The 26,341-nt window shown below is 35.5% G+C and overlaps 3 protein-coding genes and 5 non-coding genes across 8 annotated transcripts; all 8 read left to right on the top strand.

Annotated features, from left to right (window-relative positions):
• Positions 1-1,705: 1,705 nt before the first annotated feature.
• Positions 1,706-12,532, top strand: LOC130709455 (uncharacterized). Its single transcript, XM_057558826.1, has 16 exons — positions 1,706-1,872; positions 2,498-3,098; positions 4,273-4,402; positions 4,504-4,705; positions 6,555-6,641; positions 6,715-6,774; positions 6,869-6,955; positions 7,765-7,836; positions 8,183-8,238; positions 8,566-8,651; positions 8,912-9,002; positions 9,090-9,247; positions 9,341-9,432; positions 11,192-11,272; positions 11,580-11,653; positions 12,080-12,532. The coding sequence occupies exons 2-16, from the start codon at positions 2,540-2,542 to the stop codon at positions 12,153-12,155; spliced, it is 1,911 nt and encodes a 636-aa protein (XP_057414809.1). The 5' UTR covers positions 1,706-1,872; positions 2,498-2,539; the 3' UTR covers positions 12,156-12,532.
• A 3,924-nt stretch (positions 12,533-16,456) lies between these two features.
• On the top strand, positions 16,457-21,210 carry LOC130746714 (uncharacterized protein At1g51745-like). The gene is made up of 4 exons (XM_057599426.1): positions 16,457-16,615; positions 16,889-17,121; positions 17,942-19,011; positions 19,726-21,210. The coding sequence occupies exons 2-4, from the start codon at positions 16,919-16,921 to the stop codon at positions 20,769-20,771; spliced, it is 2,319 nt and encodes a 772-aa protein (XP_057455409.1). The 5' UTR covers positions 16,457-16,615; positions 16,889-16,918; the 3' UTR covers positions 20,772-21,210.
• A 1,343-nt stretch (positions 21,211-22,553) lies between these two features.
• LOC130748632 (60S ribosomal protein L28-2-like) lies at positions 22,554-25,461 on the top strand. Its single transcript, XM_057601863.1, has 4 exons — positions 22,554-22,708; positions 22,803-22,953; positions 23,267-23,430; positions 25,102-25,461. The coding sequence occupies exons 2-4, from the start codon at positions 22,806-22,808 to the stop codon at positions 25,240-25,242; spliced, it is 453 nt and encodes a 150-aa protein (XP_057457846.1). The 5' UTR covers positions 22,554-22,708; positions 22,803-22,805; the 3' UTR covers positions 25,243-25,461.
• Positions 23,805-23,894, top strand: LOC130709650 (small nucleolar RNA R24). The gene has a single exon (XR_009010128.1). It is a non-coding gene; the product is annotated as a small nucleolar RNA R24 (small nucleolar RNA).
• LOC130709649 (small nucleolar RNA R24) lies at positions 24,047-24,136 on the top strand. Its single transcript, XR_009010127.1, has one exon. It is a non-coding gene; the product is annotated as a small nucleolar RNA R24 (small nucleolar RNA).
• On the top strand, positions 24,275-24,364 carry LOC130709651 (small nucleolar RNA R24). The gene has a single exon (XR_009010129.1). It is a non-coding gene; the product is annotated as a small nucleolar RNA R24 (small nucleolar RNA).
• Positions 24,520-24,609, top strand: LOC130709648 (small nucleolar RNA R24). The gene has a single exon (XR_009010126.1). It is a non-coding gene; the product is annotated as a small nucleolar RNA R24 (small nucleolar RNA).
• On the top strand, positions 24,758-24,842 carry LOC130709654 (small nucleolar RNA R24). The gene has a single exon (XR_009010132.1). It is a non-coding gene; the product is annotated as a small nucleolar RNA R24 (small nucleolar RNA).
• Positions 25,462-26,341: the final 880 nt, after the last annotated feature.

The following is a 26,341-nucleotide window of genomic DNA, read 5'->3' as shown; positions in this document are numbered from 1 at the left end:
CAAGTTTCTTAACCAATAACTATCATTCTCTTTCTTCACTCTAACTCAATAATAAATAAAGGTGTTTATGTCAACAAATATATCAATGATTGCACTCTTAAACAATGTGCATAACCTTAAACAACAAAAGATCGGGAACGGAGGGAGTAGATAAGTTCCTTACCTCCATTTTATTAAGGTTATATGTAATTTTTCAAATTTTGACAATAAATTCTTAATAAATGACATTTATTTTTAGAAATGATTGCACATGTGTTATCATATAATTGGTAAACTTGATGAAATGGATTTAAGAAACTTGATCTAAGTTTCACCCTTTGTCAAAACTCTCTCATACTCCACTAAACTTCACTAAACTTGTCACTGGATGATAAATACTTTTTAAATACTTTTAATTATTTTATAAAATAAGTATTAAATAATTCTATATTTTTAATGCGGTAGATACATTTTAAAAATTTAACCAAAACCTATGGTATTTTTTTATAGCATTCCCATAACAACATAATCATAGTAAAAGCAACATGTACATCACCCTTATAATAGTATAAATTCTTCAAGTCCAATGTCATGAATAATGAATAATTAGGGACGTCAATGGGTACGGGTATGCATGAGTAGTATATATTCATTATTCGCTAAAAATCTGTACCCGTACCCACTCCATATTCACTTGGATATCCATTAAATGAGTTTTAAATGACTTTTATTCATGGACATTGTTCTAGAATAAACTCTAAGGCAGAGTAAAGAAGCTCAAAAGTATTATTCTGGTAATAGAGTGAACAAACACTGAGTGTTGGAGACCCTTTTTATAGAAGGTGACTCCTAACCCTAAGTGAAGCATTTAATACACAATCAGTTGACTAAACAGACAAGTTGCACCAATCAAGGTGGAGCCCATTATTACTTTCTTCAACCGCGTCCGGGATTGAGGGACACCTAACTATCTTGTTGACCTCTCCAGCTTTCTCAAACATGGTGTGGGCTTTTGACTAAGCTCTTCTAGGCCCAATAATCCAAAACTCGTCCGACCGGCCTAGATGATGGTCCATACATATATGGATTCACAGATATTTCTTCAAATGAATAAAAATTAAATTCTAGATTAAACTCAACTCATGCGTAAAGACAAATACTTATTTTTTCTCTCTTTTTTGGTCTAAGAGCTTCTTTTTACTATTACTAATTTACCATTGTACAAAGTCCTTAAAGATTAGACTCAATATACATCTATATGACATTTTGGTATTTTAAATATCGAGTGCGTATACATGGGTATGGATACCGTAATATCCGCACTCACTCCATTAATAAATTGATAGTAAAAATACTCATTAAATAAATCTGTGAATCCCCGTAAATGTGGGTAGTTTTACCCATAACATATTTTTATCTGTGAGTGTAAATAATTTTCACATTTCTCAACAACAAGTGTTCGCTTAGTTGGTAAGGATATATTATTAAAAAAAAATTGGTGTTTCTAAACTACGGCTTCAAGTGGATGAAAAAACATGTTTTATCCATTTTAATTAAGGTTTTGAGTTCGAGTCTTCTGAATGGAAAAAATCATGTCCTGCTGAAGGTGTGTACGTGTAATTGTAATACCAGTCAGTTTTATTAGACATTCTTCGCATTTCCGAACCAACTTGCTGTTTTTTTATGATCCAAAAACAAAAAAAAAATTATATAAAAAAATAAAAAATAACACTCACTCCTGCTACCTCAACCCAGTTTCAACTTTCAATTCAGTCACCTACGAATAAAGTTTCTCCCTTTTTCATCTTTTCTTGCAAATTCAACTCAAATTGTCTGATTCAGCACTCTCTTCTCCAATTCCAGGACCAAAATCTCACCCTAATTTGTCTGTAGGTATGTTGAAATTTAACTTCTGGGCATGTTCAATTCTCACTTTTTGATCGTCAATAACAACAAAGATACAATATTTTTCCTCATAAACTCACTTTCGTCTATGTGGGCTATTTAATTGCTTGTGGGTTTAACTGATATATGAAAAATGATAGGAGTATTTGATATGTCTGTGCTGAAAGAAACTTTTTTAGGAAAATGATTGCTGTGTTGAATGACATGAAAGAAAATTGAGTCTAGAATTTTTGTTTGTTAAGGTTTTATGAGAATTTTGAATTGGTTTATATAATGCCTAATGCCTAGTTTTTAGTTTTTTGAATTTTGAGTGATTATTCTGTTTAGAGTCTGCACTTTGAGGTGATATGAGTCATGAGGAGTTTAGAGTCAGCAGAATTTTAGTAGTTGATTTTTTTTTTATTGTTTTGGTTTTTCCTTAAACTTGTGTACTTTTGATTTTTTGCTAGGATGGTATGTTGGTTATGTATCTTGTGAATCAAGAAGTAATCTAACTCAATTAAGGAAAGCAATGTTATGAAGCTGAGTGCACTAAATAAAATATGGAAACTTTGACCAGCTTTCTGTTATTCTTGCAACTAAACTGCTGCAAATGGTGTTTGTGTCGTGCTAGAATGTAAAGGTTTTTAGGTTTGTGGAGGGGCTGTCATGCTAAATGTTGCAGTCTGCCAGTGGAGTAGGGATGAATCCTGCAATGGATGATATAAACTTGATTCAGCAAGCGCAGAGGCATCAGTTGGTTGTAAGGGAGATTGGTGAAGAGATTGATTTAGAAATTGGACCAGGAGAAGATGATCCTTCATTTGGTAACACTGCTTTAATTGGTGGCCCTCCACAGGAATCTTCAGAAGAACATGTGGAGAACAAGCAGGCAGGGATTGTTTCTCAGCTTTCTAATGATACTCAAGATATGTCAAACAACCAACAAGGGAAAAAGAAAAAGAAGGTTGTTAAAAGATGGAGAGAGGAATGGGCTGACACCTATAAATGGGCTTATGTTGATGTGAAAGATGGGACAGCTAGGGTTTTTTGCTCTGTCTGCAGGGTGTATGGCAGGAAGCACAGAAGAAATCCTTATGGGAATGAGGGCAGTCGTAACATGCAGATGAGTGCCCTAGAAGAACACAATAATAGTTTGCTTCACAAAGAAGCTCTTCGTCTCCAGGCAGCCTCCAAGGATAAAATTGTCATCGAAAAGCCTGTTTATGCAAAAGGTTGGTCTTCTAAGTGCTATTATCACTGGCATGTGCTGATATTATCTTGTATTATTGATATTGTTGATGGTCTTGTAGCGTGTTTTCTAATATTTGAAATTTGAATCAATTGATGATATGATTCATTGAAGACAGTCCACTATGTGCTTCCCAGATCATCTTAAACCGTAATTAGAGGTGCATGACAGATATATGTTAGAATGGCCACAAAAGATGCATTTTGTAAAAACATTAACAATATCTTGGAAGCACAGACACTTCGGACTTCGATGTAATAGTCGTGTCGTATTGCAATTGTGTTGGATTTTTTTTATCTTCATGCCAATACTTGTGAAATATCACTTAAATTAGATTAGTAGTAGCACTGTATTATATCTGTAAGGCCCAGTTCTGAGTTTTAGAATTTGACTTCCTCTTTTACTTTACTATTTGCATTTTTTTATATTTTTTTCACCAATTTTATGTGCTGTATTACAGTCTTGTTAAGTCCTATAAACTATGAGAATTTTTATGCTCCCATATCCATGTCACGTGTCATATCTTTGCTTTGCAGAGTAATATAGGGTGCTAGAAATTTGCTTTCCAGCTGCATTCTACTGATCCTTTTGAGTCATATATAGTACTAAAATCCTGTTGTTTGATAAATCTGAACGTAGTTCAAGTACTGTGGAAATTGAACCATTTTAGTCATTTGATAGGCTCCTCTTTCAGGCGACCTTTTTTTTTTCTTTCTCTTATTTCAACTTGACCCGTCCCCTAGGCTGGACCTAAAACTTGTTGTCATGCCTCTTAGTTGACCTCATACTGATAGGTTCAAAACTTGAATACTTCAATGGCCACTTTGCAAAACTTAATTGCCATTCACACTTTATAATTTATATAGGTTTCTGCTGATTTCCTGAATTACAATGGTTTTCCATCTTACTATGTAATGTTTCTAAAACCATGTGTTAAAATCCCAGTTTTAGATGATAATTACTTTTGTGAACTGTAGTTCATTCTTGTTTTGTGTATCGAACTATATGTTTTTAATTTTTAAGTAACCTATTCCTGGAATGTGTTTATGTTGGTTATTTTCTTGCTAAGAATTCATGCAAAAATTATAAAAAGACCTCTCTGGTCTTGTAAAAAAAATTTCTGTCTTTTCAGTTGTCTGACAATTCTATGATTGAAGCCCTTGTATCAAAAACAGCTGGATCAATTATTGAAGCTACCCTAAAAAGGGATCCTCATGAGGCTGAATTCATTCAGACAGTTCAGGAAGTAGTTCATGCTCTTGAGAGAGTCATAGCTAAAAACTCCCAGTGAGTCATAAGCACATGAATTTATAATTATATATACTCTGCAGCTGACAATGCCAACACTCAGATATTTGATGAATTTCATTGCTATTATTATGTTTCAGTTATGTTAGCATCATGGAGCGCTTGTTGGAACCTGAACGAGTGATTGTGTTCCGAGTTCCATGGGTGGATGATAGGGGTGAGGCACATGTTAATCGTGCTTTCCGGATTCAATTTAACCAGTCATTGGGTCCATGTAGGGGTGGTCTTCGTTTTCATCCATCAATGAATTTAAGTATAGCCAAGTTCCTTGGTTTTCAGCAGGTATTAATATTAAGAGTATTTTGGTATTTAATGTGAGACATTTTCTCCTAAAGTTGGTAGCTCAACTTTTGCAGAACCTAGCCTATATTTATGTCAATTCATCTTTGTCTATTTACTATCTGAATACCTGGTGCTCATGAAAATTGAGAAGTTGGAATCCCATAGTCTAGTCACCATCCACAATAATGATAATCCTTTCTTTATAAAAAGAAAGGCTTAATTGCACTTTTGGTCCCCCAACTTTAGCATTCCTGCGAAAATAGTCCCAAAACTTTAAAATTAGCAAAAAACGTCCCTAACGTTTACACCCGGTTGCAAAATTGGTTTTCCGTCCAATTCCATCCAATATTTAACGGAATATTCCTCAAAAAATTAATTAAAAAATTTAGTATCTGAAACATTCATCATCTTCATATTAAAAACCCAGAAATTCACAAACTCAAACTCAAATTCACAATCTTCCCAACAACAAACCCATATTAAATTCAACCACAAAAATTTCCAGAAATAAAAGCCATTACTCCTTTTCCCTCACTCAAATCCAAAAATTCAAAAATATTGTTCAGAGGTGGGGTTTTGACAATGCACCAAAGAAGAAGAGGTGGGGTTTTGACCTGGAATTTTGACCCACCTCCATTGAACCCAAATCTGAATCTGCCATATACCACCCCGCCACTCCTCGTCGTCACCGAAGCACCACCGCCGCTCCTCTTTGAATCCTCCATCTCCATCTCTCTTCCTCCCTCGATCCTACTCTCTTTCTTTGCCTGTTTTTGTTTGGTTTGGAGTAGAGATGAAGAAGGCATAGGAGTAGATACGCGACGGCGGTGGTCGGTGACTGAAGAGCTTCAACAGAGGTGGTGATGGCGCGGCGCTTCGTGGACTGGAGATCTACGTAAAGGAGGCGCTGCGAACCCAGAGGTTGTGGTGGCGGCGCGGTTTGGTGGTGATACTGCCAGATCTTGATTTTGAAGAAGAGGAGGAAGTGGTGGCAAATGGCTCTAGCGAAAGAAGGAAGTGGTTTCGAAGAAGAAGGTGGTGGTGGTGCTGGATCTAGGTTCCCACATATCTGACCTCAAATCCTAAAAATGTACTCTGATTTCTTTGAGTGAAAGGAGAATGGAAAGGATTTGCTTTTTTATGTAAGGTGTTTGATGGGTTTTTTTTTATGTAAGGTGTTTCATGGTGACTGGGTTTGAGGAGATTGAATTTTTTTTTTTTTTCTGGAATTTTTTCAGCTTTATGTTGAAGATGGTGATGAAGATGTTTGAAGAAGATGAACATTCATCAATTTTTAGGTTTTTGTTTTATTTTCTTATTTTTTTTAATTTTTATCCCAAAATTCGTTAAATATTGGATGGAATTGGACGGAATACCAATTTTGCAACCGGGTGTAAACGTTAGGGATGTTTTTTGCTAATTTTAAAGTTTGGGGACGATTTTCACAGGAAGGACAAAGTTGGGGGACCAAAAGTGCAATTAAGCCAAAAAGAAAAGAACAAACACAAATATGAGTGAGGATAAGTATGCAAAACACTACACACATGCATATGTACTCCCATTCTGCTATTGATTGAATCACTGTGTTCCAATAGAAGCTAAGTATATATGTAACTAACTGAACAGCCTCAGTTAGTTACTCGAACCTGACTACACATGTGCTAACCCGAAGTTCTAATCTAGTACAGTAGGAGTATAATAACACTATACTCCAACACGTATTGATGTATATATAAGGCCTTATTGGTTGTTTTTTTAATAAACAGTGAGTTTCAAGCATAGCACTGAGAGACGTTGCACGCCGCATTTTTTTTATTGGATCATTTGTGACATACTTCCTTCTCTGCAGACTTTAAAGAATGCCTTATCCCCTTACAAATTAGGAGGAGCATCCGGAGGAAGTGATTTTGATCCAAAAGGAAAAAGTGATAATGAGGTGAGTATTCAACTTATTTATTTGTACTCAAGTAGTTGTATAATTTCTAAGTGTTACTTTAATAAGCTGGTAGATCATGCGGTTTTGTCAAAGTTTCATGAGTGAGATGTATCGGTACTTGGGTCCTGACAAGGTAACTAAATTTTATCCATTCTGTGTATATTTTAACACACTTACATTCAAAGCCCATGCATCATCGTCTTATTCTTGTCATGGATGTTTATTAGGACCATCCCTCAGAGGAAATGGGTGTTGGTACTCGAGAAATGGGGTATCTTTTTGGACAGTATAGACGTCTAGCTGGTCAATTTCAGGTAATGTGAATATTCTTGAAGTCCTTATTAAGTAGTTGTTGTCATCTTCTCTTTAAAAAAAAAAATTATTGTAGTAGGTAGATCTTTTTTTTGTTAATTTGGAACAATGGTTTTTTATCTCTTTAGATTATCAGAGACAAAACAGATTTTGTGAAATTTAAGAATTGGATATCAAGTGTAAGAATGCCTTTTTATACTAGTATATATTCGTCAAGGTGGGTGCTTGAAACAAGAAGTTGGTAGAGAGGAGCAAAGGGCATCATTGTGGACTTGCCTCTCTACACTTTGGTTAATACTAGATATATTGAACCACTGTTAGATAGACTACGGCGAATTAGCTAATGGAAAAGAGTATTGTCTGAATTTCCTACCTGCTAATTCAACTAGAATGTATAATTCATTTGCAAACCTGGAGCATGCATTATTTTGGTTTTTCATGTTTTTGTAATTTTGACATTCTCTGAGATTTGCTTCACTCATTTTCTCTGTTGCTTTTTATTCTTCAATAATTTGGCTGAGTTGCCTTATCTTGTACGAATGAATGTGCATATTTTGCAGTCTTCACAATAAATATCATGTAAAGTGCAGTATGTAATATATCTAATATAAGAGTAATATGAATGACCCTGTGTATAAAATGCACAAGAAAAGGGTATAACCACCCTTGATTTAATTTAAAGTACGTTATGATCTTTTACCCACTAATTTAAACATGGATACACTTTTACTCGAGCACTTTACAGACAAGCTCATGGCAGAAAAGGAAGCTCAGTGACTTATATATGTTTTATAAATGTATGTGTTTGCAGGGGAGTTTTACAGGACCGAGGATATTTTTGTCTGGCTCCAGTCTTCGAACTGAAGCTACTGGTTATGGCCTGGTAATTTTAATTTTAATTGTCGCACTCTCCGGATGCATTGTGGTATGTGAAAATATAAATGACTGGTAAAATGTGTCCTATCACCTTTCAATTTATTTATTTATTAGAATTTCTATATAAGATGCACTTCTGTCTCATTTCAGTTTTCTATGTATAGCTTTTTCTCTTATTAGCGACTTCTTAAAATGCTGCCTCGGTCTCAGAAATACCAAATTGTTTTTCTTGGCAAAGGCCAAAGAGCATATTGCATGCTTGTCTGTTATTGACCAAGAATATCATCATAAAAATTTCCATGCATGTCTTGCTTCAAGTTCTTACATTTGACAAGTTTGTCATGCATCTGCAGGTTTTCTTTGCCCAGCTCATACTTGCTGACATGAATAAAGATCTCAAAGGATTAAGGTTTCTCTTTTAATTTAAGCCATTTTATAAGGATTGTTGCTACTGACTCATCATTATTAGCTCTACCTTTTTAATCCTCATTTCTTGCTATTTAGATATTCTTATGATGGTGTGGGAACCTTCATTTTAGTTATTAGTTGTTTTTCTAAAGTTTGAAACTCAACTGTAATTCGAAAAAGTTCCCATTTGCTTTTATGTCAATATTGTCGTTTGTTTATTTTTTAACTGCTATTGAAATCAAGTATCTTAGATGATATTTGATGCTTATTAGATTCTATTGTATATATTCTTGATTCTGGAGTTCTTCTAATGTATATTTTTCTCTAGATGTGTTGTGACTGGTTCTGGAAAGATCGCAATGCATGTTTTAGAAAAGCTTATTGCTTATGGTGGAGTTCCCATTACAGTATCAGGTAATTTTGGTGCAATGTGAACTTACAGAACCTACTGTGTTTCTTATGTTGCTGTATGCATTCTTTTACTATAACTGAAATGGAAATCTTTCCTTTATCACTGCATGTCAGATGTCATTTTTTAATATTCATCATCACTAAGAGCAGTAGAAAACCAGCAAATAGAAGTAGGATGATATAATTGCTGGGGTCAAATTCCTTCACATAGCCTCCTGATATTTTGAAAGCATAAACAATTTTTTAACAAAATCTTTCCTCAGATTCGAGAGGATATTTGGTTGATGAAGATGGATTTGACTACATGAAACTTTCACTTTTAAGAGACATTAAAGCTCAACAAAGAAGTTTGAGGTTTGTATCGCTTTGTCATCTTGTATAATTTTCCGATGGGCAAATTTTCAATTTTGGGGTTCTTGTTCATAAATTTGGCATGTATAGAGATTATTCAAAGACATATGCTCGGTCCAAATATTATGATGAAGCGAAACCCTGGAACGAAAGGTGTGATCTTGCCTTTGCTTGTGCTTCACAAAATGAAATTGACCAATCTGATGCCACTAATTTGGTAAATTCAGGTTGTCGTTTACTAATAGAAGGTAGCTGTTTCTACAAAATGCAACCAGTTTGACTCTATTTTTCTCTTTCATCAAATATACTAACAGCATTTACATTATATTATTCGTACCAAGGTTCAAACATGCCCTGCACCCCTGAGGCAGTTGATGTACTTAGGAAAGCTAATGTTCTCGTTGCTCCTGCTATGGCTGCCGGTGCCGGAGGGGTATGACATTTACTTTATTTATCCTATTTATAGACACACATATTCCTTGCTAAACAAATCTGCAATAACAATGACGGTTATGATGTACAACTAACCTTCTTAGTTTTTCGTAGTGCTTTGAGGAGATTCAAAATTATGCTAAATACTGAATAGTATAGTTTGATACGGTTATGTTAATTAAATCAGGAATTTCTAAGTCCAGTTTAAGTGAGATCTTTTATGCAAATTTAGTTGTACATTACTTTTTCATATTTGATTTAGGCTTCCTTTGGCTTCATGATGAAGAGAATATAGGAAAGGAGATGGAATATATTTTCTAAGTCTGAGGCATAGTTTCGTTTTTTTGCCCAAACTTGGGGTATTGTTTTAATTGTTTAATAAACATTCTCTGATTTAGTTGACTTTCGTTAGATGAAAATTTTAGCATATTGCTTTTGAACTAATATTAGTAACTGATTCCATTTCCACCATCATTATCCTGAAGTTTCTTTCAATGTTGTAATTGACTAGGAGTTCTGACCTATTTGGTTAGCACCGTAAAGCGGTTTATCGATATTAGAATATGAGTGAAAAAATTGATACGAGAGAAACTATCACAGAATCAGAGGTTTTTGAACTGTGCAGAAACATAGTATTCTATTCTAATCATGAGGGTACAGACAAGGTACTTTTTTAGAGGCAGTTGTAGGTTTAACTGCCTTACAGTTAATTCTCGGACCAAATTCTGCTATCTATTTTACAGAACTCAGTTACAGCTCAGATACTATAGTTTTACATATGTGACTAATACACAACCAGCTAATGCACAATTATGTTTTAGCATAAACTTCTATGCAAGTGTTTGAGAAAACTTATGTAAATAGCTTTATGACCTACCTATAAGGTCTTTTGAGCTTATTTTCGTAAGTTGTTCAGATTAGCTTACGAATAAGAGCTTACGCTCACAGATAACCTATTTTTAGTTTATTTAAAAAGTTCTTCAAATTGGCTTATGCGGTAAGCGCTTAATGCATTAAGAGCTTAATTAAGTTGTTTACCCAAACACATCCTATAAAAATAAGCTCAAGAGAGCTTATAGGTACGTCATAGGCTATTTCATAAGCTTAATCAAACACTTTGTTTATATGTGTATGATATAAGATAGACTCAAATAAGTTCTTCCACATACAATAAGACGAAGCTTAGTCTGAATCATAAAATGCAATAAGAGAAATGGCCTGATTCACAGTAGTTGGCTGAAGCATTCTGTTTGTTTTAGAGATAACAATTGGCAGACTTTGTTTACTTCCACATAGTCAGCTCCATATCTTGTGAGCTTGCTGTTACCAACCATAGGAGCAGAGATCCCTTTGGATGCAATGATATTAGCCTGAGACAGTAAATCTCAAATATTTTTTTTTGACTGAGATAACAAGGGAGAGCCATCCTTGGGATGCTTGTCCTCAATGCTTAAACAACAGGCCAAGGTGCCAAGTTGTTTGAGTGCAAACTGAGTTTAGTAATCAGGTGCTGTCAGTGAATCCCCGAGTTGTTTGCATATAACCCTCTTTGCCCAAAACTCCATTAAAACATGCATTGTTAAGCTGTGCTTGAGTAGGCTTATTTGTCATTTTATGACATAAAACTTCAGATTGAAAGTTTGAAACTATGATATTGATTAGCATCATTTAACTGATTTTTTGTTCAATTTATTATAGATTCTACATCAATCTGCTGAGTTTGAAGATACCTTTCTCTTATGTTTTCTCTTTTCTTGCAGGTTGTGGCTGGAGAACTTGAATTAAATCATGAATGCAGTTTGATGCACTGGTCACCAGAGGACTTCGAATCTAAGTTGCAGGTAGTTCTTTGAGATTTGTTCTTATAAATCATTAGTCCTACTTTCAAGAATTGTAATTGGTTATGAGGTTATCAGGTGGCACATTCTTCCCTTCAATGATAATCTTCTCCACAGAAAAATCGGGTATTTCACAGTTGAGTGGAGCATGATGCTTAAACAAGAATCTTAGCTAGATTGAGATTTAACAAATGTGAAAATTGTTAAATGTTATTTAATTCTTACACTTTCTTTCTCACTTGGATAAGCACAAATTGCATACTGTTTCAGGCCATCTACTGTCCTCAAAATTTCTACTTTTATTTTACAGGAAGCAATGAAACAGACTCATCAAAGAGCAATCAAAGCTGCAACTGATTTTGGTTATCAAAAAGAAAGTCCTGAGTAAGTGTATTTTGCCCAAAAAGTGTAAACTGATGTAAGCTGTTATCTACCTTTGCTGTACTTTCCAGAACCAATATTCTGCTAGGAACTTCCTAATTAAGCGAATATATTACCTACCTCTATAAAGAGCACTTCTGAATATCTTAGTATCCAATATATGCTAATTTTGAATCATATGAATCATGATAATGATACTTATGATAAATGTATTAATGAAACTTATGCTGTCAGTATCTATTATTGCTGTGCTTCAACTATATACTTGAGTGCTAGGTAACTGTTTCAATAATCTCCAATTTTTTGTCATCTGATTTCTGATTTACAATTTTCCCTCTAATTCTACTCAATTGTGCTGTGGGTATGTTTGAATGATTCTTAATCTTCAAGGGGCTGGTTTCCTCACATCTCTTTTTAATACTTTGTCAGGGCTTTGGTACATGGAGCTGTCATCTCTGCTTTTCTGACTATTGCTCAAGCTATGACAGATCAAGGCTGTGTATAATAGTTGATCAAAAAATTGAATGCATCTCATTGCAGATATTTTTAACTATGGAGGGAAATCCACTTTAACTTAATAGTTTGCAAGCTAAGGGTGAATGTTAATACTGCAGGCTCAACACCAAGACGTTGTACTAGCAGTGTGAGAGCGTATTTCCTTGTAAAATATGTAAGGTAACAATTTAAAAGGAGTTGCCTGTGACATAGTTTTATTTGTACAACATAAAGAGGATAAGTTTTTCTTGGCTCATTCAGTCTATCTAGGTGTTTGTTTCAAATTTGGATGTTGAGATTAGAAATAGAAGTTTGGCATTGAGTATACTTGTCCTTTAAAGATCTCTGACCAAGAATTCATGAATGATCTATTAGGTGTCATAATTTTATTTTGGGGTCTTTAATATTGAACTTGAAAAGTAACCAACTTTCTTTCTCTTCCTGAAGGAGATTTTTCTCTCTCATTCCTTTGCATCCTGCAAGCTTTTTAAATAAAATACTTGAAGAAATAACTAAGATAGTTATAAGCAAATATTATAAACTTTCATCTTACTAACTTTTTATTTTAAAGTTTGTTTCAATAAAAAGTAAAATATTACTGGGGTATAATGAAGATATGGGTGATGGTCGCAGTGGTTAAAAGTGGTTGTTTGAATCCCTGAGGTTGAAAGTTTGATTCTTATGATACACATTATTGGTGGGGGCATTTGATCTTTTCTCACACCTGGGTCAAGTATGACTCCCTCAATAGATGATACATATGGTTAAACAAAAAAAGAGTATAATGAAGATTGGTGTTCTATTATGGGGACAGTTGTGCACTTTCATCATTTTTTATGCTGCCTTATGAATGAATGAATTTAATTATTTTTATTCCATAATTTTTTATGCCGCCTATGAATGAATGAATGAATTTATTTATTATTATTCCATAATTTTTTATGTTTTTTTTTACAGAATGAATTTATTTATTTTATTAATGAGCTCTGATATGCAATTAACAAAATTCATTCGAAGAATGGAGAAATGATTTTCGATGAATTTAAAACAAGAATGGAGAGATAATGGTCAGTGTAAGAGTCGTCAGATCGTGGTGGGCAAAAAGATTTCCTTAAAAGCCTCGTGGGCAGCCAAAAAAGTAAAAAATAAGATGGCATTCCCGTTCTATGGTAATCTTCGCTACCAGTGATGAGCTTTTGGCTTTGCCAGATGTGGATATCAAATTTTCTTACATTTTCTCTCCTTTAGAGATGTCAGTCCCTACTCTCTCAGATGTCGTTCTTTCTAGTAGGTACTTTACTAAAACTAAGAAATTGTGGCTTCTCGAGTGGGCCTTGTATTTCGAGAGTGATTTAGAAGCTATTAATGGTTTGGAGAAAGAATTTAGAGAGATATACTCTTCTTAGAGTCATTGTGGTGCCTTTGGGTACTTTTTTCATGGTTTTGAGACTTTTAACTTTGTTTGGTTTTAGAGAGAGAGAGTCATTGTTTGGTATAAAAGAGTACACATGAAATATGGAGGATGGTGGTGGGACCTCCACTTGATTACTCTTTGAAATTGAAGAGAAATACAATGAATATAATGGTAGGACCCACCACTCAACATGACTTTCGAAAAATGGTGGGTCCTACCATTTAATGAGATCATTAAATTGACAGTGCTATAGGGGAGATGAAAGATAAACTGTGGACCCACCACTTGACGGAGTCTTCGAAGTTGAAATAAAGAAAATGTAGGATATTTCTGGATCTCGTGTCACCTTATTGTGATAAAATTTTCAATTTACCCCTTGATACGAATTTTTTTTATATTTTATAATGTATATATAATAAAAAAAAAAACTATGCGTTTTAATCAATTTATTTATATAGTTTCAAAAAAAATTATTTATATAAAATTATATTTTGTTATTTTTATACAACAACTATTTATAATTGATTTATAATTTTTGGATATTTAAAGTAAAAAAATTATTTTTTACAAAAATAACATCCACTCTTTTCCCTTTTATACATTGAGAAAAAAAATATTTATGGTATTAAAAAAATCCTCAATCTCTCAAAATATATAAAATTAGTTTATTCCTATGAGTCTTGGAATTCATAATGAACTTATCAATCAAAAACTTTTATCCTCATTCCCCAAGATAATCCTCTATCAATATTAAAAAACTCATGTCCAACATTAATATAATAACCCTATGTTGCATGCAAGTTTAGGTTCATCTTTAATGTTGGTAAAACACAAGCTAGTTTTCAGAATTGAGAATTCCAATCTCAACATAAAAATTAGTCTCACGAAAAAAATCACATCATAGCAATATTAATAACAAGATTCAGTCTGTTCAAAAATAACAAGATTCAGTTGCACCTCATTCTTAGATGATTAAAATAAACAACAAAAGAAATGTCAAGATAAACAAAAGATGAATGACTAAGTTTATTTGAAAATCACATGTAGTGACATGAATATTTCTATCGTAGTTGTACATGCTCAATTCATTTGAAATTGTAACTTCTTCCCTTTTTTTATCTATGTTTAAAAAATTCCCTAAGTACTATGAGAATTCATAAAGTTCAAGAAGTGCACCAAATCAAGTGCAAAACATGTGATTTTAAAAACACTTGGAATAAACATAGAACTAGACTAAAAACTAATAAAATGACCTGAAAACAATGTACGAGCAGTTAATTGTGTATTCATCACCAACACATGTTAGCTCAGTTGGTAAGAACGAAACACTTCCCCTTAAAAGGTCGTGTGCTCGATTTCCGCTGTCGATGTAAGGGTTGTTTTGGCAGACGATTCATAAGTAGGCGACCTATGGTCCCAAAGACATGCTTAGGCTCGTGGTGGTGCCCGAAGCGGAAACCACCCAAACTTTTCTATCTGCAAACAAAAAACATTGTGGATTCATCAACCATGCCATGATTAATGATGCCTGGTGCAAAATTCAAACCTTGAATGTTTATATCCGGATGATCAGCCAACTAATGAAAATGATTCTTAGAGATTCGTTGGAGGGGAATGGTTGTCCAACTCACATCATTATGCACTTGGTTGACATTCAGGTGGTTCCTACATGGGATGAGATATACACGTGTTTCATAGATTCAACCGCACACTCGATGAGTTGAATTGGTCACAATTTTTGAGTCACTAACATTCATAAACATGGGTCCGCATTAACTCAAATGGTTTCTTCCTGCATCTTTGGCTCTAAGTGTGACGTGGATGATGATAATTGCTTATCGAAACCAACGATATTGTGATCTTTCTCATGACAAGATGTATCCTCATCATTAAGTGAGAGAAAGCGGTTATATATTCACCAATGATTACCTCGGTGATTTTCCTACTTCTCAGGAGATTCCCTTAGCTACATTTTGTCGCCTTTTGAGATATAAATATCTAATTATAGTGCAAATGATTTGAGATCTATTTAAGATAAATTCTCTCCTCCTTAAATTCGATGTGTCTGTTAAAGTCAAATTGCGAATAATCATGACATGACGACACTATTGTCCCTTGGTGCTTATACATACTACTGAGTAATGATTGGTGGGGTCCCTAACGACCTATCCTCCATGGTCATGGGAAGAAAATGACTTGGAAAGGCGACTATATCATCCATAGTCCAATAACATGTGAAGCCCTATATTCCATCTTGTACCAATATCCTTCAAGCCATTCTCTCCCTACCACGTGTCGGTTCAGTTCAATCTCCAGACCAACTCGAGCAAATTTACACCTTTCGACCTACAAGGTATTGTTCTTCGCTTTCACTGGTTGACATACTGACAGGGCCAAAGCTAGCAAGAAGTTTTCATAACAACATAAAGTAACATCCACTGGCTTCCTTCCACAACACTAATAATCCATTTTAGTGTTAAACTTAGCTACAGAAACCATTAACCGACGTTCATGACAGTGGAATCTCAGTAAATTCTCAGAATTCTCTTAATCACTTCTTCATGATCTTATATCATACTTTCTAACAAAAAAAGGTTTAACATATCTTTCCAAAAGTTACATAATTATTAGAAAGATGAGTCTATTTCCTTTTCCAAACTCCACATAAATTTACCTCAAAGGAAACAAATCAAACTTACCATCCATAACTTGCTTTTACCAAATGCAAAACCTGAGTTTACCTTACTCACCCATTCACCTCAAACTTTGACACGTTGATTTTAACATGTACTCAAGCAATAAGATTTCGTCAGGTTGATCTTAACACTTATCAAACGAATGAGATTTTAACACGTTGAAATCAACCGATATAAAAATAACTTGTGGGGACTAACATAAAGCTCTCTCATTGCTTGTTTGGAGAAAGGCCGCAAAAGACGCAGCAGTTCATCTAAACTCTGTCTCTAGTCTCCTTTCTTTCAAACCTCACTCCCTCTGCCTCCGTACAACACGGACAAGGAACAACCTGGGTGTGATCAAAGCCAGCTGAAACTCAAGTACTTACTGTTTCTCGTTTTCGTTTCTGCATCTGAATTTGTCTCTAACATCAGAAAAACATTGTAAAAAAAGAACCATTGTTGTTTTTCTTTGATTTTGCTCTGTTTCTGATACTGATCCCTTTTCACTGGCACCAATTCCCGGTGCTTCTGCCATCAGAATTCACAACTTCTTTGAATTTCATCTCTGCCCTTTTCATTGCATGCAAGAAAAGATCACCCCAAAGCAACACTCTCTGATTTTTTGTTTTGTTTTGTGTTGGTGAATTTCAGGTGTGAACGGTTTTCTGCAATGGCGGGTTGATGAGCGAGACGAAGAAGCAAATGGGTAGCTCGGGAGAGAACGGAATCGATGCATCGGAGGGTGGGTTGGTCTGGGTCCGCCGCCGTAACGGGTCGTGGTGGCCTGGCCGGATAATGGGTCTGCACGAGCTGTCGGAGAGTTCCTTGGTTTCTCCGAGATCGGGGACTCCTGTTAAGCTCTTGGGTCGCGAGGACGCAAGCGTGTAAGTTCCTATGCTATCTATCTATCTCTTTGATTTTAATTTTATTTGATATTTGTTGGTGAGTCTTCTATCATTTGGTGTGTGCATTTATCTGCCCTTGTTTTCAATTTAGTGTTTAGGATTGTTCTTCTTATGATACATTGACTTGGCAAAGTGTTTGATGGCAGAGAGCTTGCTTCTTCCACTGTTTGTTTGATGCAGGTAGAAAGGCATGTTCAGGGTTTTGAATTGCGCGGTTTCAATTTCGGGTTTTCCGCGGAATTGAAAACAAATGCCGCGCGGTTGACGCGGGGCTCGGAAACCCTTTACTACCGGTTGCAATTGCCAATTGCGGTTGCAGACAACAATTTAAAACTCTGGGTTCAAAACCCTTTTAGGTTACGGCTGCAATTGCGGTTGCGGACCTCAATTTTAAACCCTGGGCATGTTGACTTGACTTGTCTCTCTTGAATTTAAAACTCGCGGGTTTGACGCGGGGCTCAAAAGCCCTTTATGTAACGGCGGCAATTGGGCCGATTGCAGACAACAATTTAAAACCCCTGTCTCAATTACGTCACCGGCTACAATTGTCTCTCAATTTAAAAAGCCTTTATGTAACGCCTGCATTTGCGATTGCTGACAACAATGTAAAACCCGTATCTCAATTATGATACGGCTGCAATTGCCACTGCATACCGCAATTTAAAACCCTGGGCTTGTTAACTTGACTTGTCTCTCTTGAATTTGTCTGTTGTTTGTTGAGTTGTGAGTGCTTAGTGATGTGTATTGTTTTTTTTTTCATATGGTCTGATTTTGGAAAAAATCCTTTTTGTTATTTTAGGGATTGGTATAATCTTGAAAGATCGAAGCGGGTTAAACCTTTTCGATGCGGGGAGTATGATGATTGCATTGAAAAGGCAAAGGCATCTGCTGCCAGCTCAAATAAGAAAGCAGTGAAATATGCTCGCAGGGAAGATGCTATTCTTCATGCTCTTGAGCTGGAGAGTGCTCGCCTCGGCAAGGAGTCGTTAAACTTCTGCTCTAGATCAGATACATTAGGTGGTGAACCTGTTGGTTTGGCTGGAGAATCACCGATCATATCTTGTTCTGGTGAGGATAATGAAGACTTGGCTGATGATCTGTCTGACTCTGAAGACAACTCTAATTCATCCCTTGAATTGCATCAGTCTGAAATATCACTTGAAGAGCCAAATCAAAATGGTTCTTCCAAGATGCAGTCTTTGCAGGGAAGGAGAAGAAGAACACCAAATGATTCTGAAGATGATGGAACAGAAGGAGTCAAGCGAATGAGAGGGCTTGAGGATTTGGGCATTGGTGTAGTGCCAAAGACAAAGGTCCTGGGTGCAGGTACACCTGAGATAGCCCAGCAAGATGGTGCTTTGAGCGGCAATTCAAACACAGGGAACTTCCTGGTGAATGGAACTTTTGTCAATGGTGGAAAGGGTCATTTTTCCACACTGAAACGAAGGAGAACACAAGTAGCAAATGTTCATGAATCATTGAAAAGGAAAAATCGACGCCGGCCATTGACCAAGGTTTTGGAGAGTACGGCCATGGTGTCAGTTCCGGCAATTTGTGATGGGCTTACTAGTTCAATCAGTTCTCCATCACTTGGGGTGACTTATAGCAGCAACCCTTCAACATTATATTCCAATGAATTACAGGAACGTTCTCCACTGGCAAATCATGTTTTTGTTAGTACAGAGGCTGCTTTTGAGAATGGAACTTCAGCAGATATTCAGGAGGATGGTCGTGAAACTTCTCAAACCAATTACACAGTAAAGGAGAATGAGGCTTCTGGCATATCAGGGCAAATTTGGAATGATTTTTCTGATAAATTATTTGATGTTCCATTTATGAAGGTTGGAAGGGAGGAGAGACCTTTGACAGGTATTTGCACTGTGGAGCTTCTTCTTTACTGCAAATTTTACAATCTTTTATTTATCACCATGTATTGCATGCCCCCCCCCCCTCCTTGCGTTTTAAACAAGTATGTTGCAGATATGTTAAGATTTTTTTGAACTGTCTCTGCTATATTTTATCTGCTCTCATGTTTGGCTTTTGTGTACGTGGTTATTTGGCATTTTAACTATTCTAATTGCTTTGCTTATATCATGATTCAAATATAAATTCAGGCACATGGATTTAATAATTATAGATGGAAAAGGAATCCTTTAAGAGGTACAGTGATCATACATTAACAACTGAATGAGCTAAATTGAAACATGGTTTTATGGTTGTTCCTTTTATAAGGGAGAGTTTGAAATAAACTAATCTTTAATTTTGCGCATGAACAAATATCCTCAATCGATGACTTCAGTTGCAAAAACGATATTCCTCCATGCTTATGTTTTCTCTTAATTTTTCTCATCTCATTGTTATGTAATATAATACTAGTAACTCTTTATCTATTTCTTATTGTTTCTCTTTCCTCTACAAAACCCTCTTCCTATTTTCGAAGCAGCTGAATATATTTTGGTGTCATTTCCTCTGTGCTTCTGGTTCAGCTTATTGTTACTGTTTTTGTGGTTCTTTATATGCTCGGTGCTCTGTAGAGGCCCGTGTTGAATAATTTACCTGCACTGATGTAGTTCCTTCTATCAGGTTTCTCACCTGTACTTGCTTCTTGTTCATCTGGAAAGCCCGGAGTTGATGTATTGGGACAACAGTCTCGCCATCTTGGTCAATCTGAAGCCCTGTCAGCGAGAAATGAGGGCTATAGTACTGGTTTTACAAGTTCAATTGCTGATCATAACATTACTGACCTTAGAGCAGAGATAGGTAGTTCAGAGTGGCTTTCAAAAGGAAAGAGGAATTCAAGACATGCTAGAAAAGAAGCCTTAAGAACACATGTGGACATGTATGATAAATTTAGCACTCATTTGGCTGGTGTAGAGAACTCTGATGGATACTCTCAGGGGACTGGTCAGAAAGCTGATTGGAATATCACAGGAGCCCCTGTTGCTTCTTACAATGGTACCTCTCAAGCTAGGTGCAAGCAAGTTGCCGAAGGCGAACTAGGCGGGTTTCGGGATTTGAGCAAGCGTATTAAGGGGACAAGAGACGTGAAGCTATTGCCTGATCGATCTCTCACACCTCAGGTATCGCTTCCTTATCGTCAGCCTCGTTTACCCCTGGCCCCAAACCATCCAATGTTAGATTGTCCTGGAAGAAATAGTTGTTCTGATGGTTCATTATATGATGTTAAGATAGAAATCAAATCCAGCTACCGTCCACAACATGTCCCATTGGTTTCTCTTGCAAGTAAACTAAATAGCCAAGCCTTTATTGGACACCCTCTAACAGTGGAGGTTATGCCTGATGGTCAATGCGATGACATGATGAGAATGTATGGACCTGGCTTGGAAGGTGGGGACACCTCTGGTGTGGTGAAGCCAAGAATAAAACCTTCCAAGAAACTGTCGCAATTTTCTCGCAGTAAATCTTCCAAATCAAAAAAATCTGGTCTACTAAATAAGAAGACTCGAAAGCTGTCCTCGCTGACTGGGCAAAAGAAATCAGAACGGAAGAAGGTTGGTACGCCTGTCGTAGCTTGTATTCCCCTGAGTGTAGTATTCAGCAGGATTAATGAAGCAGTAAGTGGCCAGGCGCGACCAGCTCACCGTGCACCACCAACATCCAACCCATAACTTGTTATTGGGAAGGAATTGCAGACAATGGATTGTGTGGAGAATTGCTTCTTTGGTAACTTGAGAACTTTGGTATAGTGCTTTAGTTTTGCAGGTGATAACATTTGCTTTATCTATATTTGCTGCACCAGATTTTTTTTCCATGAAGGTGGAATCTTCTCTGAAACTTGAAGACATTTTACATGTAGAACTGGTAGGAGCTGAATCATAAATCATAATAACCTGAGGCTTCAGTTGGCTCTGTAAATTATGTAAACATTAGCTGAGTTGTAAAGATGGTCTAGTATTAGGTGTTTTAAAAAAGTCATTACATGAAAATAGGATCTCAAAAAAGTTGTCTTCATATGGTACTCTCATGTTGGGCATGGATATTTATTCTTGAACCCACCTGAATTCTATAGGTTTACATGACTTGAAAAGGAAATTGAAATTGAGAATATTTGTATCGGTTGCCATTTTAGTCTCTTATATTTGTGTTTGCAGGGAGCTTTGTCAGAATTCATGTGATCAGTACATGAAGCTGATCAAATATTTGTGAGCCAAGATTAGTGATCAATGTATGATCAATACATGAATCGGTTGCCATTGTAGGCATGCAATATTCTCTAATCTTGGCTTACCCTCTTTGATCTTGTTGCCATTGTAGGCATGCAATATTCTTTAATCTTGGCTCACCCTCTTTGATCTTGATCCTCCTATCTCATATTTATGTCCCCCCCATGTCTACCCAAGCTTTTCTTATAAAATATTCGTGTTTCGCCACTTTGGTTATTTTTTTGTGGTCTTTTAAGATCAAATGAGGTCTTCATATTTGCTATCAAACAACTAGATAGATCCATCATTTTACCCAATTAATTTAATCGTTTTTTTATCACTTGATTTTTTTTAGTCCTCTTTTATCAAATCATCTTGTGATGTACATTTTTCATTTTGGACCCAAAGATTTTTTTTTAAAAAAAAAAGGCTATGAAGTTTTTAAGGGGATTCACCGTCATATTTTCCGCCCATACCACTATATTTCTTAGTAAGTTTCCAAACTACTCCTGAGAGATCAATGAAATGGAGATGTTAGCAACACATTCTTTTGAACATGTTCTCACACAACTTGATGTTATTGGTTTATTTTTATAAAAGCCAACACCATTATTAATATGCGAGAGAAAAATATTAATTATTTTAAAAATAGACCAATCATAAAAAGTGTGTTGGAAAGTATATTCAAAATATGTGGGTAGCACTCTTCAATTGAGAGAAGGGATGCTACCGAAATTTAATTTTTTGGGAAGAAATTTTTCCTCTACTTTCATAATTTCATTTCAGATATTAATTTATAAATTATATGTTTCTCTAATTCTGAAAATTAATATCTACAATAAGGAACATTACATTCTAAAAGTAAATTTCCTGATTTTTTGAAAAGTATGGATGGGTGGAAAGGGGGTGAGATATTGCGGCAATTTGAGGGTAACAATAAAGAAGGGCACATGATTTCTGTTAAAATGTTACTGTTCAACGAAAAAGTTTCAACATTTATGAGTTTCGTTTTCGTACCACCTAGCAATGCTCTTGCGACAATTTGAGGTAGAGATGACAATAGATACTTTTTACGGGTACCAATAAGTTCGGTACTCATTGTCATCCCTGTGTGATGGTGAGTGTAATAATTTTAAGTTTTTAATTTTTTTTTCAAGGGTAGTGTGTTTAGCAAAAACATGGGTGCTAAAAAGTAGTAATTTCCACTTTTCAATCCAATTTTTGTTTTTTGGTCTCCAAGTGATAATAGCTTCTGGGCTTTATAACTGAACCAAGCCCACCAAAGCGTTGAGAATTAGGGTTTCGCAATTCGCTTTCTATAAATTCACACAGAAAGAAAACCACACTCTTCTACCTCGTGCTTCTTCCTCCTCTGCACTCTCCACAACAAGCTTCAATCCAAGGTTCTCTCTCAATCTCTTCAGTATTCGGTTTTTTTGCTTTCATTGTTGATCGCTTTCAACTGAATTTGGATCTGATTCGGTTTCTGTGTTTCAGGAGATGGCTGCAATTCCTGGACAACTCGTGTGGGAGATCGTGAAGAGGAACAACTCTTTTCTGGTGAAGGAGTTTGGCAATGGTACTCAGAGTGTTCAGTTCAGCAGAGAGCCTAACAATCTCTACAACCTCAACACCTTCAAGTACTCTGGTATATATATACATCTTGCCCTTTTCATGTTACTATGCTGAATCTTATTTCTGATTAGAAATTTGTAAATCTATGAGTGTTATGAGAAATGGGTACTGATAAAAATCAGATTTTAGGTCATGGTTATTTACATTATTTACATTGTATTTGTAAGCATGATTATTCTATATGAATGTTATTTTCTTTCTGAAATGTGTTATTGAGTTGATTTGGGAGATGATCTCAGAGTTGTAACGTTCTGTGTGTATGGACATTGCATTTCAATTGTTTGTTTGTGCAAAAAGCTCAGTTTATGTTTATGGTGGTATGATAGGTTTGGCCAACAAGAAGACTGTGACCATTCAGGCTGCGGGCAAAGATCAGTCTGTGTTGTTGGGAACGACCAAGTCAAAGAAGGAGACCAAGCCTGCAGCTTTGGTTCACAAGTCTGTCATGAAGAAGGAGTTTCGCAGGATGGCTAAGGCAGTGCAAAATCAGGTATATAGTGTGATAGTTGTAGAAATCTGTTTCTCTTCCAATTTTGTTGTTATTTCCATTCATATTTGCTGTCATTGTAGGGGAAACATTTCAGCTAGACCTAGTTTTTTTGTACATTTCATTGTATGTCTTTAATGTGAAAGAGTTGGTTGATTTGTTGGGATATTGGATTCACTGGTTTTTTACATGTAATTTTTTATATCAATTTTTTGAGCATCTGTCATTGCCTAGTTGGAATGGCTTACTGTTTGATTTCTAACAGATCTCTTAATTTATGTTGTTAGTTAAGACAATTAACCTTACTCAAATGCTTCTTTATGAATACTTCACATGTAAATTGAAACATTCACTGTGTGACTGATTTTCTCTAGCATCTAGCGGTGATGAGGCTCTAACATGTAAGAAGACTCCCTTTGTGGGTTTCTTCAGTGAAATTTGCTTGTTACGCTTGGCTTCTGAGCTTTGATTGAATGCATGAATGGTTTTATATTGTATTTCTATGTTGTCTTTTAATTTATGTTGTTGATTAAGTCAATTAACCTGTCTCCTCAAATGCTTTTATACAAATAAACATGTAAATTGAAACAGTCTTGATGTGACTGATTTTCTCTTGCACCTAGCGGTGATGAGCCTCTAACATGTAAGGAGTCTCCCTTTGTGGGTTTCTTCAATGAAATTTTCTTGTTACGCTTGGCTTCTGAGCTTTGTCTAATACATTGTAATTCTATTAGGTTTCTTAGTTATGTTGTTGATTAAGTCAATTAACCTGACTCCTCAAAATCTGTTAAATTAATAATTTACATATAAATTGAAACAGTCTTGATGTGACTGATTTTCCTAGCACCTAGCGGTGATGAGGCTCTAACATGTAAGAAGACTCCCTTTGTGGGTTTCTTCAGTGAAATTTGCTCGTTACGCTTGGCTTCTGAGCTTTGATTTGATGCATGAATGGTTTTACATTTTATTTCCATTAGGCTCTTAATTTGTGTTGTTGTTTAAGTCAATTAACCTGACTCCTCAAAAGTTTGTGATACATATAATTTAAATATAAATCGAAACAGTCATGATGTTACTGAGTTTCTCTTATACCTAGCGGTGATGAGCCTCTAACATGTAAGAAGAATTCCTTTGTGGGGTTTTTCAATGAAATTTTCTTGTTACGCTTGGCTTCTGAGCTTTGATTTAATTATGAATGTTTTTACATTGAATTTCCATCCTATCTCTTAATTTATGTTGTTAATATAGTCAAATAACCTGTGTTCCACTCTGCTATACTAAAAGTTCAAGTAAGTTGAAACAGTAGTGATGTGACTGAGTTCTCTCTCACCTAGCCAAGATGAACTCTAACATGTAAGAGGAATCCCTAGTTTGGTTCATTGAAATTTACTTGTTACACTTGGCTTATGTGCTTTGATTGTTCTCTTTTGATCTCATCATGATTTCATGTTTTATGCATGGCAAGATTACCTCTCGTGGTTAATTGATGACTCTCCCCTAGTGCTGCTATACAAATTATATCATAATAAATATTTTGTTTTGGTCTGAATTTTATTTGAATCAATCAATACCCTATGTTATGTTAAATTATGTGTCTACCACATATTTTTCTAGTTCTCAATAATCTCCATGTCGGTATTGCTAATTTATCTCCTTTTCTTCTATGTGCTTCAGGTGGCTGATAACTACTACAGGCCTGATCTCAAGAAGGCAGCTCTTGCAAGGTTGAGTGCTGTCAACAGGAGCCTCAAAGTTGCAAAGTCTGGTGTCAAGAAGAGGAACAGACAGGCTGTGAGGGTCCCTGGTAGGCAGTGAATTGAGAAGAGTTAAATTACAGTTTACATTTCTATCATTGTTTTCTCCTTTGCTCCTTTGTAGTTTGTGTACTAGAGTTCGGTTCTGGATGTTTGGAATTTTGTTTGAAAAGGCAACTATTGTGTTTTCCGCATATAACTGGAGCTACCATGTTTTTATCTGGTTTTAAAATTTTCGTGACTTGATACAAATGATTCAAGGATGTTCATATTTTCTTTACTTTGTCAACTGGCAATGATGGTGGGGATCTCTAAAGCCACCAACCATAAGGAAAACGGGTTTTGGTGAGCTGCTTTGGTAAATATTTTCCAAATAAGTCGTGTGCCCGATAGTTAAACTTAATTTTCATTAAATGAGCTTGAGTTCTTGTTCAGCCTGCACACAAAGAAACAACAAAAAATCTTAACAAAGTTTTATTGAATCCAATTATACGTTCTAAGATAGTCATTTTATCATATGTCGAATCATTAAGAGTTTTATGTAGGCATATAAATTACTAAATAAGACAATAACATTTTAACTGGGGATAAAAAAAGTTATGTATACATATAAGTTGACTAATTAAATAAAGCTACATCTTAACCTCTAATCAATCAAGGCCTCAAGGTAAAAGAAAAAAAAAGAATGTAATAACAAAAGATTAGAAAGGAAAATGGACCAACTACTTCACAGGAAACTGAATGACTCCTATTTCTGGATGGGGTAGATTTGGCTCCTTCTGAGTTAGGAGAACCAATCTTGAGGCAGAGTTAGGAGCTTCATTTTAATTTGCTTTATTATTCTTATCCACACCAAGGTTTTTATGAATTGAACAATCTCAATTAGTCATGCTTTCAGTCTCCTACAATTTGAAGTAATGGAAAATGGCATTAATCAGAACACAAATTGATCAATTTCAATCATGGTGATTTCGTGGCTGAATTGATCATTGATGCATCAAGTCTGTACCAAGAATCTAACCTTTGTAGATCTATTTTTGCTTATTCATCTCTGTTAGTATATTTGCATTTTTGGTGATTTTTCAAGTGGGTACTTTCCAAGAAATATTGATGCACCTCCTTATCACAAAGCCTTTAACTTGCATGAAAAAAATAAGACA

Source organism: Lotus japonicus, chromosome 3, assembly GCF_012489685.1.
Source record: "Lotus japonicus ecotype B-129 chromosome 3, LjGifu_v1.2".
Taxonomy (NCBI): domain Eukaryota; kingdom Viridiplantae; phylum Streptophyta; class Magnoliopsida; order Fabales; family Fabaceae; genus Lotus; species Lotus japonicus.
The sequence above is the reverse complement of the archived record's forward strand: the minus strand, read 5'-3'. Positions and strand labels throughout refer to the sequence as shown.